The sequence below is a fragment of the Perca flavescens genome, chromosome 19 (genome assembly GCF_004354835.1).
Source record: "Perca flavescens isolate YP-PL-M2 chromosome 19, PFLA_1.0, whole genome shotgun sequence".
In the NCBI taxonomy this organism is placed as follows: domain Eukaryota; kingdom Metazoa; phylum Chordata; class Actinopteri; order Perciformes; family Percidae; genus Perca; species Perca flavescens.
This window is the reverse complement of record NC_041349.1, coordinates 11,372,713-11,384,008: the sequence shown is the minus strand read 5'-3', so window position 1 is coordinate 11,384,008 and position 11,296 is coordinate 11,372,713. Positions and strand designations below refer to the sequence as shown.

At 39.6% G+C, this 11,296-nt stretch overlaps 1 protein-coding gene across 1 annotated transcript in view; it reads left to right on the top strand.

Moving 5' to 3' along the window:
• Window positions 1-3,688: 3,688 nt before the first annotated feature.
• Window positions 3,689-11,296, top strand: part of LOC114546026 (myosin heavy chain, fast skeletal muscle) — a 15,849-nt gene continuing 8,241 nt past the window's right edge. The window contains exons 1-28 of the mRNA XM_028564670.1: window positions 3,689-3,895; window positions 3,971-4,114; window positions 4,213-4,369; window positions 4,470-4,497; window positions 4,586-4,682; window positions 4,789-4,881; window positions 4,964-5,027; window positions 5,110-5,208; window positions 5,296-5,399; window positions 5,507-5,645; window positions 5,757-5,875; window positions 6,021-6,170; window positions 6,255-6,425; window positions 6,515-6,815; window positions 6,932-7,002; window positions 7,107-7,194; window positions 7,313-7,430; window positions 7,509-7,632; window positions 7,918-8,054; window positions 8,139-8,394; window positions 9,017-9,259; window positions 9,344-9,520; window positions 9,604-9,749; window positions 9,840-9,930; window positions 10,030-10,419; window positions 10,532-10,658; window positions 10,748-10,866; window positions 10,949-11,145. Coding sequence (XP_028420471.1) covers window positions 3,689-3,895; window positions 3,971-4,114; window positions 4,213-4,369; window positions 4,470-4,497; window positions 4,586-4,682; window positions 4,789-4,881; window positions 4,964-5,027; window positions 5,110-5,208; window positions 5,296-5,399; window positions 5,507-5,645; window positions 5,757-5,875; window positions 6,021-6,170; window positions 6,255-6,425; window positions 6,515-6,815; window positions 6,932-7,002; window positions 7,107-7,194; window positions 7,313-7,430; window positions 7,509-7,632; window positions 7,918-8,054; window positions 8,139-8,394; window positions 9,017-9,259; window positions 9,344-9,520; window positions 9,604-9,749; window positions 9,840-9,930; window positions 10,030-10,419; window positions 10,532-10,658; window positions 10,748-10,866; window positions 10,949-11,145 — 4,157 coding nt within the window. The remainder of the gene's footprint in view (window positions 3,896-3,970; window positions 4,115-4,212; window positions 4,370-4,469; window positions 4,498-4,585; window positions 4,683-4,788; window positions 4,882-4,963; window positions 5,028-5,109; window positions 5,209-5,295; window positions 5,400-5,506; window positions 5,646-5,756; window positions 5,876-6,020; window positions 6,171-6,254; window positions 6,426-6,514; window positions 6,816-6,931; window positions 7,003-7,106; window positions 7,195-7,312; window positions 7,431-7,508; window positions 7,633-7,917; window positions 8,055-8,138; window positions 8,395-9,016; window positions 9,260-9,343; window positions 9,521-9,603; window positions 9,750-9,839; window positions 9,931-10,029; window positions 10,420-10,531; window positions 10,659-10,747; window positions 10,867-10,948; window positions 11,146-11,296) is intronic.

Below are 11,296 nucleotides of genomic sequence, written 5' to 3'. Positions count from 1 at the left end.
TTTCATACTGTTCCTTAAGGTCTCCTAATAGGGTAGGTAACATTGGTTGGGCTGAAAATGTCATTTTTCAACTATGACAAGGTAAAATCGGTTTTGCATTTTATCACCCCTTTACATTAAGGTAAAAAAAAACTGCATAGTTCCCCTTTATCAAGCCAGCAGACAGGCATTTTTCAGAAGCTTCAACAACTGCCTTGTCCTTCAAATGTCCGCCCCAACAACACCAGGCGCCCTCTGACCTCTCTTCCTTCTCAGGACTTTGACACATATCTAATTTCATTGAGTTGGTGCAATGCAGCACATAAAATGTTAGGCGAGGTATTAAAAGAACTCGTAAAAACAAACATTAAGATTATTACAAAACTGACTGCTCTCAACGCTGGCCGAGCGTTGTACAAGATGAGCAGATAATACATCTCTTTTGTTTTTTGCCCCTTAGAGGGAAACAACTAGGAGCCACCACATATTTTAATTAATTAACTAATTGTGTCAGTTAAGACTGGGTTATTAAAAGGTCACTTGTTTGAATGCAGTAATTATTTCCATAATCATCATGTTTGGTGAGCATAAATTATAACGAAAACAAAATAGTAGCTTTGATCATTTCTTTTCTTTCAAAGTAGCCTAAATAGCATGGCTCTGACATCTGACCAAGTGAGGTAAACTCTGGAAGGGAGAGTTCTTCGCTGTGAGACATCAATCAGCTGTGTGCTCACTGCAACGCCTTGGTGGGCAAACGGTCATTTGAATATCAAATAATCTTAAACATTTGATGAAAAACAGGACTAAGTAGCATTGTAGGAGCCCATACCTGAAACATTTTAATCATTGTTTGAAACTTTGTGTGTGTGTGTGTGTGTGTGTGTGTGTGTGTGTGTGTGATTTCATTACACAAAACATTTAGTGAACATCCTATTCAATCAAATCTTAGAAGAGATTTTCACTGTACAGTACCTTACACCTGATGTGACCTAACTATTTCACTACTTTGTTTCTCTCTCATCTAACATGCAGTACAGTAGCTTGTGTAAATTGTACATTTGCGTTTTGAAAATTATTTTTGGGCACTTTGATCATTCCCAGAACAGACAAATATATTTTTAATCAATTATATCTGCATATAAACAGTCCACTAAATTACAAGATGGATCTTGACAGAGGGGCCCCTAACACATGTGGCTCACAGAAGAAGCATATGCTCTACATCCCACCCCAAGTTAGCTGACAACTGGCTCACTCAGCGCTTAATCCTAATCATTCTATAATGTAGACTAAATCTCCTTTAAAAAGACATCTCAGAGCCTGAATTAATTGAAATTACATATTAGGAGACATTGACATTTCTGTAAAATCATGTTAAATTAGTTTAGAAAAGGCAATAACAAATGTGCAATTGTAAAAATATAATTACATTTAATAAAAATGTTCCTTACTTAGTGATTAAAAATATTACATAGTAAGTCATATCTGGTTATGTTTACATATGCACACTAAAGATTACCATACTAATCCCTATAATAATCCAATTCACATGATTTAAAAAGAGGCAAGTGTAAAAAGTAATTTTTTGCTCTTTTGTCTTGCATTTTCAGTAAAGGTTGCCAAAAGTTTAGAAAACTAAGCCCAACATCACATCATGTCAAAACAAGTACCAAAACAACTGTTGCTCTAATCTAATCGTATGTCATTATTGGTGTTTTCAAGATGCATACTCGCTTTTTAGCGTATTCATCAACGCTGTTTGGCCTCCATTGACTTACATTACCTTGCGATTGCGTGTCAAATTATGCCGTAACGAGTAGTATGAAAGGGTTAAAGTCTGCACAGGGTGGTTGGTCGGAGTGGGGGATGGGTAAAACACAGGACTTTCACCCAGGAGACCGGGGATTGTGTCCCGCGTGTCACATTTCCTAAACTCAACCGTCGCGTTCTTCTTTTCCTAAACCGGAAAACCGGTTATTCTTTTGTTAAACTCAACCCGCGTGTCACGTTTCCTAAACCCAACAGTCGCTTTCTGGTGTGTATGTTTACGTCCGCTGTATACACCGTAGACATACACACGGATAGCTCAAAATGCGTACAGGTAACACGCCACTTGGCTTAAGAAAGTGGGCGTGTATTTTTAAGCAAAGTCATGATGTCATGTTGTCACCTCAGCACAATCAGGTTTATTAGGAGTCAAGAAATTACCAAACACGCGCAACAACAAAATAATTTAAGACCACAATGTCAATGTTCATCAACCTTTGATGCATTTGCTGTCTGACAGATAAGAAACTTTAAATTCCTCATATAAATTTAAAATCTCACAACATAGTCTCAAATTGAAGAATGTCAATCAATCAATTTTCAATCATCAAACATTTTAAAGGTAATCTTCATCTTAAAATGAGTCAACACAACCATTTCATATTATAATCTTTAATTCAAAAGTTTTTATATGTACAGTATATGTGAATGTTTTAAAATAACTCAAAAGCTGTTTACTTAGGGTAGGGATTATCCCAAATATAGATCCAGCAAAAAATGCTTCACGACTCAGCTGTTACCCTTACCATAACTGGCATGTAAGTCTCCTTCAACCTTTGCTTTGTTAGCACACCAGACTGAATATAAAGGGGTCCATGTGGGTGCCTTAGACAGTGTGGTGGAAGACCAGTGAAGTTCCAGCTTGTGGTGAGGTTGTCTACTAATATGCATCATACCATTTAGATGTATTTCTCATTTTGGAAATTAGTTTACAAAATATAATGACATGTAAGACATGACTGTATATATTCAATGAACTCTGTGCATCTTTGACACAAGATGACATTTATATCTTTTTTTAACTTATCTCTACAATGTAATATGTGTCAACAAAGTTCTCAATTAATTTGCAGTTATTTCCTAACCCATGATGTTTTCAATAGGATTGTGGTGTGCAACATTCTTTTCACAAGGGGAAAGGATAAGGTATGTACAACTTTTATGTTAAGTTTTTGTGTGTTTAATCCATGACCTTAGGTGTTTTGCATCCAATTAGGACAAAGCTCAAAATGACAACTAGTGTTAATTGTAACAACAATCAGCCAAGTCAAGTCAATTTTATTTATATAACCTAATAACACAAATGTGTCTCAAGGGGCTTTACAATCTGTATAGCATATGACACTCTCTGTCCTTAGACCTTCAATTTGGGCCCCTTTAACGGGGGAACACGGAAGAAACCTCAGGAAGAGATACTGACCATGAATCTCTCTCCCTGGATGGAGAGACATGCACCAGATGTTGTGTGTAAATTATAAAACAACGTAATGAAATTACAGCATAGACAATATGTCTGACAGTCTGAAAGGCTTTAACTAAGCTAAAGGTCTCTTGTAATAATGTAAAAAATATTTAGGTATTTATATATTGTTGATGTTTAGTACAACACCAGGCATTTAGGAACTGCTCAATGATATGAACAGAAACCATCATTCTAAGATTGCTATTGTTTGACTTACTGACTTGTGATGATGCCCAGAACTCAATTTGATAGGTATATGTTAATTATTTCATTGGACTCTATAATTTTGGGCTTTCCAGTCATATGGCTAGAAGACATTAGTTTTAATGTGGATATATATATATATATATATATATATATACAGTATATATATGATTACTCTTATTTGTAATTACTTCTCAGAAGTAAACTGCCACCATGAGTACGGACGCGGAGATGGCCATTTATGGCAAAGCTGCCATTTACCTCCGTAAGCCAGAAAAGGAGAGAATTGAGGCTCAGAGTGCACCATTTGATGCCAAGAGTGCCTGCTATGTGGCCGATACCAAGGAGCTGTACTTGAAAGCAAAAATCCTCAAGAAAGATGGTGGCAAAGTCACCGTCGAAGTCCTGGACACTAAGGAGGTTAGTATCATGAAGTCACAGTCAACTGGGAATTCAATATGATTAGTTCTCATTGTGTCTAATGTCCTGTTGCAGGAGAGGACAGTGAAAGAAGATCAAGTCTTCCCAATGAACCCTCCCAAGTATGACAAGATTGAGGACATGGCCATGATGACCCATCTCAATGAAGCCTCTGTGCTGTATAACCTCAAAGAGCGTTATGCAGCATGGATGATCTACGTAAGACAATCTGCCTAATGAGAAAAGAACTATTGTTACTATTGCTAAACATGTAGGAAACATAGCGTTAACTGTTGAATCTCTATGATCACTTTCAGACCTACTCTGGGTTGTTCTGTGCCACTGTGAACCCCTACAAGTGGCTCCCAGTGTACGATGCTGAATGTGTAAGTGCCTATAGAGGCAAGAAGCGTATGGAGGCTCCACCCCACATCTTCTCTGTCTCTGACAACGCTTTTCAGTTCATGCTTACTGGTAAGTCATTACCAAAACAATGTAGAATGTATCAGTATAAAGGGGTTTCTGTTGCAGTAAAAATTTATTATTATTACATTATTTTGTTTTTTATTTACAGATAGGGAGAACCAGTCTGTGTTGATCACGTAAGTTTGTTACATTTACATTTGTTGACTTTGTTTAACATAGTCAAATATCTTGATCAAATTCTTAAAAGTCTATGTCTACACCTAGTGGAGAATCTGGTGCTGGAAAGACTGTGAACACCAAGCGTGTCATCCAGTACTTTGCAACAATCGCAGTTGGTGGAGCGAAGAGGGATGCATCAAAGGTATGTTTCTGTGTGATTACAATTCAAGCTTCTTCCTCTATAGAATATTTTTCAAGGGGGAAAAATAAAGTCATTTTCAGACTGTAATTCTAAACCTGGATTATAGGGGTCACTGGAGGATCAGATTATTGCAGCCAATCCCCTGCTGGAGGCCTATGGTAATGCAAAAACTATTAGGAATGACAACTCTTCTCGTTTTGTAAGTATGGAACAATTTCTACACATGAAAGAGGTCTTGTTACCAATGTGAAGGGACATTAAAAATCCTTTGTTCCAAACAGGGTAAATTCATCAGAATCCATTTCGGCACAACTGGGAAACTGGCTAGTGCTGATATTGAGACATGTAAGTAATAATAGTTCATAGTACATACAAATGACTGGAATTCAGAATTGGTCGGACTGTAATTGATTAACAATGTTTGTAGATCTGCTGGAGAAGTCAAGAGTGACATACCAGCTTTCTGATGAAAGAGGCTACCACATCTTCTTCCAGATGATGACCGGCCACATCCCTGAGCTGCTTGGTAAGAAGATTGAGAGGATGCACATTTTTAATCTGTTCTCATATGAAACAAATGTTCTCACATGTTCACCCTTTTTTTGATCTCCAGATCAGGCACTCATCACAACCAACCCCTACGACTTCCCCATGTGTAGCATGGGTCAGATCACTGTGGCCAGCATTGATGACAAAGTTGAACTGGAAGCCACTGATGTGAATGATTTTACTTTCAAATATTTAAATATATACACATCAAAACTGCTCTTTTAAGTGCATTTTTCTAAAGTTATTTTGTTTGTGTGGACCTCTTTTGAACTCAGAATGCCATTGATATCCTGGGCTTCACTGGTGAAGAGAAGGTGAGCATCTATAGGATGACTGGTGCTGTGCTCCACCATGGTAACATGAAGTTCAAGCAGAAGCAGCGTGAGGAACAGGCTGAGCCTGATGGCACAGAGGGTGAGTATTTAATGCCAGCTCAGAGCGAATAGCTTGGGAAAACAGTAATACAGTTCTTAATCAAACTGGTTTCTGTTCATATGATGATGGAAATGTCTGAACTATTTTCAGAGGCTGACAAGGTTGCTTACTTGCTGGGTCTGAACTCCGCTGACATGCTCAAGGCTCTGTGCTATCCCAGAGTGAAGGTCGGCAATGAGTATGTCACCAAGGGACAGACTGTACCTCAGGTAATTGAGATGAACTGTTATCACTTCTTTTATTATATTTTGACTTTTTTATTTTGGATTCTTTTGTTAAAATACCAGTATTGCATCATTTAACAAGATGGTTGACGGTTGATTTTAAACAACTCACATCCTTGTTTTTATTCAGGTGATGAACGCAGTGCCTGCCCTGGCCAAGTCTATCTATGAGAGGATGTTCTTGTGGATGGTCATCCGAATCAACCAGAGTTTGGAAACTAAACAAGCAAGACAGTTCTACATTGGCGTCCTGGATATCGCTGGCTTTGAAATCTTTGACGTAAGCGTCATTTCAAACAATTCAGAGACAGAATCATTCTTATTGCCCTGTGAGAGATTATACTAATTATTTGTCCCATCACAGTTCAACACCTTGGAACAGCTGTGCATCAACTTCACCAATGAGAAACTGCAACAGTTCTTCAACCACACTATGTTTGTCCTGGAGCAAGAGGAGTACAAGAAGGAGGGTATTATCTGGGATTTCATTGACTTTGGCATGGACTTGGCTGCTTGCATTGAGCTCATTGAAAAGGTAATCACTTAATTTTGTAATTATATCTAATTGTTATTAATTTGATTTAATATATCACTTAATGACATACTTCTTCACATTTTTTGAAGCCCATGGGAATCTTCTCCATCCTCGAAGAGGAGTGCATGTTCCCAAAGGCCACAGACACATCCTTCAAGAACAAGCTGTATGACCAGCATCTTGGCAAAAACAAAGCATTTGAGAAGCCTAAGCCCGCCAAGGGCAAGATTGAGGCCCACTTCTCCATGGTGCACTACGCCGGTACCGTGGACTACAATATCACTGGCTGGCTGGACAAGAACAAGGATCCACTGAATGACTCTGTCGTTCAGCTGTACCAGAAATCCCCAGTGAAACTGCTGGCTATTCTGTATCCTCCCGTCGTTGAAGGTATGATAGTAACTACAGTAAACTAAAACACATTTTAAGGTTATACTGTATATTTTTTAACTAACTGTAGCATGTGCTCATGTAAATGGTATGTCACATTTTAAAAACATTTACAGAAACTGGTGGTGGAAAGAAGGGTGGCAAGAAGAAGGGTGGTTCTATGCAGACTGTGTCTTCACAGTTTAGGGTAAGGTTTAACATTGCAAACTTATCTCATATACAGTATCTCAATGTATGCGCAAACTCACAGTTGTTATATGCATGATATAACTCATCATTCTGGATCTACAGGAGAACTTGGGCAAGCTGATGACTAACTTGAGGAGCACCCATCCTCACTTTGTGCGCTGCCTGATTCCCAATGAGTCAAAGACTCCAGGTACATAGAAAACTTAATCTCAAGAGATTCTTTGAGGAGGGATTTGTTTTGTTGGTATGGTTTACTTAATTTTAGTTTTTAGTTTATTTTAAGTAATTAAGAAATGTATTTTTTACAGGTCTGATGGAGAACTTCCTGGTCATCCACCAGCTCAGGTGTAACGGTGTGCTGGAGGGTATCAGAATCTGCAGAAAAGGTTTCCCCAGCAGAATTCTGTATGCTGACTTCAAGCAGAGGTATCAATGGATATTTAAAGAATTTTGATAGATTATTAAAAGAAAATGCTTACACTGACCATTAACTCTCATAAAAAGGTACAAGGTGCTGAATGCCAGTGTCATCCCCGAGGGCCAGTTCATTGACAACAAGAAGGCTTCAGAGAAGCTGCTTGGGTCAATTGATGTTAATCATGATGAGTACAAATTCGGACACACCAAGGTAAGCCCCTTGATTGCATTTATATACTTTAGTGGTACTTTCCAATGAAAAGAAAAAAACACAGCTGCCATCAGCCATTTAGAATAATTGTGTTTCACTGTCTATGATATTTTGCTACATATCCTGATGAAGATTTTTTTTTTTTTTAAAAAGAAAGTTTCTTAATAATATCAGACATTCATATGATTGTGTGGAGTACATGCTCTCTGAGTCATTTCTGGTTTAATGTTTAGAATAGTGTATAATGTAGACATGAAGTCAATTTTCAATTTTCTCCTTGATCAGGTGTTCTTCAAGGCCGGTCTGCTGGGTGTCCTAGAGGAGATGAGAGATGAAAAACTGGCATCTCTGGTCACCATGACTCAGGCTTTGTGCCGTGGTTACCTCATGAGAACAGAGTTTGTGAAGATGACAGCGAGGAGGCATGTTGAAAACAATTGAGTGCACATCCATGGAATGAATAATGAGGAATAACTTTGTCCCTAACAGCAACTTCTTTTCAACAGGGATGCTGTATATACCATCCAGTACAATGTCCGCTCATTCATGAATGTCAAACACTGGCCATGGATGAAGGTGTACTACAAGATCAAGCCTCTGCTGAAGAGTGCTGAAACTGAGAAGGAGCTGGCAGCTATGAAGGAGAACTATGATAAGATGAAAACTGACTTGGCTGCTGCCCTGGCCAAGAAGAAGGAACTGGAGCAGAAGATGGTGTCCCTTCTGCAGGAGAAGAATGATCTGCAGCTGCAAGTAGCATCTGTAAGTACACACCAACGGACAGTTCTGCTTCTTCATGTTTTTTAAAGGTCCTATGACATGCTGATTTTTGGATGCTTTTATATAGGCCTTAGTGGTCCCCTAATAATGTATAAAAAGTCTCTTTCCCGAAATTCAGCCTTGGTGCAGAATTACAGCCACTAGAGCCATTCCCACAATGAGCTTTCCTTAGGACGTGCCATTTCTGTGTCTGTAGCTTTAAATGCTATTTAGGAGGAGAGAGGCGGGGCAAGGTGGAGGGTGAGGGTGTGGCCTTGACCAGCTTGCGGCCACGGTTGTAGCTCTATTTTCTCATGGGCAGGCCAAATTCTCTGGGCAGCTGTGGGTGGCGGGTAAAGTAGAGAAAGAGGAGGTAACCTTTCCCATTATGACAACATAAAGGGAAGATTCCAGATTGGCCCATCTTGAGCTTTCATTTTCTCAAAGTTGGAGCAGGATACCCAGGGCCCGGTTTACACCTATCGCCATTTCTAGCCACTGGGGGACCATATGCAGGCTAGGGGAACTCATATTGATGTTGAAAAAAAACTCATGAAGTGAAATTTTCATGCCATGGGAAATTTAAAGTTAATGTGCTAACATCTGTTTTTGGAAAATTAACTAGGAATCAGAGAATCTGAATGATGCTGAAGAGAGATGTGAGGGTCTTATCAAGAGTAAGATTCAGCTCGAGGCCAAACTCAAAGAGACAACCGAGAGACTGGAGGATGAAGAGGAAATGAATGCTGAGCTCACTGCCAAGAAGAGAAAGCTGGAGGATGAATGCTCTGAGCTCAAGAAGGATATTGATGACCTGGAGCTTACCTTGGCCAAAGTGGAAAAAGAGAAACATGCCACAGAGAACAAGGTTGGTAAATAATAATCTGTCCAGCAGATCAAGTAAGATTATAATGATGACCGTTTAAAGACAAGATTTTTCTTGCACACTTAGGTTAAGAACCTGACTGAGGAGATGGCCTCTCAAGATGAGAGCATTGCTAAGCTGACCAAGGAAAAGAAAGCCCTTCAGGAGGCTCATCAGCAGACTCTTGATGACCTGCAGGCAGAGGAAGACAAAGTCAACACTCTGACCAAGGCCAAGACCAAGCTTGAGCAGCAAGTGGATGATGTAAGTTTACAAAGTCTCTTGGATTGGCAAAGCAAGAGCATTCTTCTTGAATGTGATGGTTAAAAACTCATCTTATTTCTTAGCTTGAGGGTTCTCTGGAGCAAGAGAAGAAGCTCCGTATGGACCTTGAGAGAGCCAAGAGAAAGCTTGAGGGTGATCTGAAACTGGCCCAGGAATCCATAATGGATCTTGAGAATGACAAGCAGCAGTCTGATGAGAAGATCAAAAAGTAATGTAATTTTTGAATTTGTACAACCATTCTTTTAAAAATTGTGGTCAACTGCATGAACTCTTTGTACTTTATCTATAATTCTCACAGGAAGGACTTTGAAATCAGTCAGCTCCTTAGCAAGATTGAAGACGAGCAGTCACTGGGTGCTCAGCTTCAGAAGAAGATCAAGGAGCTCCAGGTGACATAACGCATTACACAAAACATTTCTGCAAGTGTTCCCAAATTTGTGTATTAAAAGTGAAAGTTTACTGAAAGACATCACATCTATATTCAACAGGCTCGTATTGAGGAACTGGAGGAGGAGATTGAGGCTGAGCGTGCTGCTCGTGCCAAGGTTGAGAAGCAGAGAGCTGACCTCTCCAGGGAACTTGAGGAGATCAGTGAGAGGCTGGAGGAGGCCGGCGGTGCCACTGCTGCTCAGATTGAGATGAACAAGAAGCGTGAAGCCGAGTTCCAGAAGCTCCGTCGTGATCTTGAGGAGTCCACTCTGCAGCATGAAGCCACCGCTGCTGCTCTTCGCAAGAAGCAGGCTGACAGCGTAGCTGAGCTGGGAGAGCAGATCGACAACCTCCAGCGTGTAAAGCAGAAGCTTGAGAAGGAAAAGAGTGAATACAAGATGGAGATTGATGACCTCTCCAGCAACATGGAGGCTGTTGCTAAAGCAAAGGTACACAATGCATTACTTGCTATTGTATTAACTAGTAAGTATAGTAAATAATGTAATTAATATTATAAAAAAAAAAATCTGATCACTGATCTCATCTCTATTTACTGATTAGGGAAATCTTGAAAAGATGTGCCGTACTCTAGAGGACCAGCTCAGCGAACTGAAGACCAAGAATGATGAAAATGTCCGTCAAATCAATGACTCAAATGGACAGAAAGCACGTCTCCTGACAGAAAATGGTATCTAAAACTTTAAACTGAATGATCTGTTGTGTATATTATTAAGAAACATGACAAAAACTAATGTATCATGACATCTTTCACACAAGGTGAGTTCAGCCGTCAAATTGAAGAGAAAGAAGCTCTTGTCTCCCAGCTGTCCAGAGGCAAACAGGCATTCACACAGCAGATTGAGGAGCTGAAGAGACAGATTGAAGAGGAGGTTAAGGTAAGAAACCGTTAAGTGTGTATTGGTATTTATATTTTGGGATTAAGGAATGTTGTAAATTCAATCATATGTCTTACACCAGGCCAAGAATGCTCTTGCCCATGGACTGCAATCAGCCCGCCATGACTGTGATCTGCTGAGGGAGCAGTTTGAGGAGGAGCAGGAGGCCAAGGCTGAGCTGCAGCGTGGAATGTCCAAGGCCAACAGTGAGGTGGCTCAGTGGAGAACTAAGTATGAAACTGATGCTATCCAGCGCACTGAGGAGCTTGAGGAATCCAAGTGAGTAACATTCAAACAATCCAATGGGCAGTTCAGAAGTGTAGCATTTTAGCATAACTCAAATACAGTACTTGCATTTAAACAAATGTTCCAAACAGGTTTTTCAATTGTTTGTATTTAGTATCTTATTACGAAAATAACATTTTATATT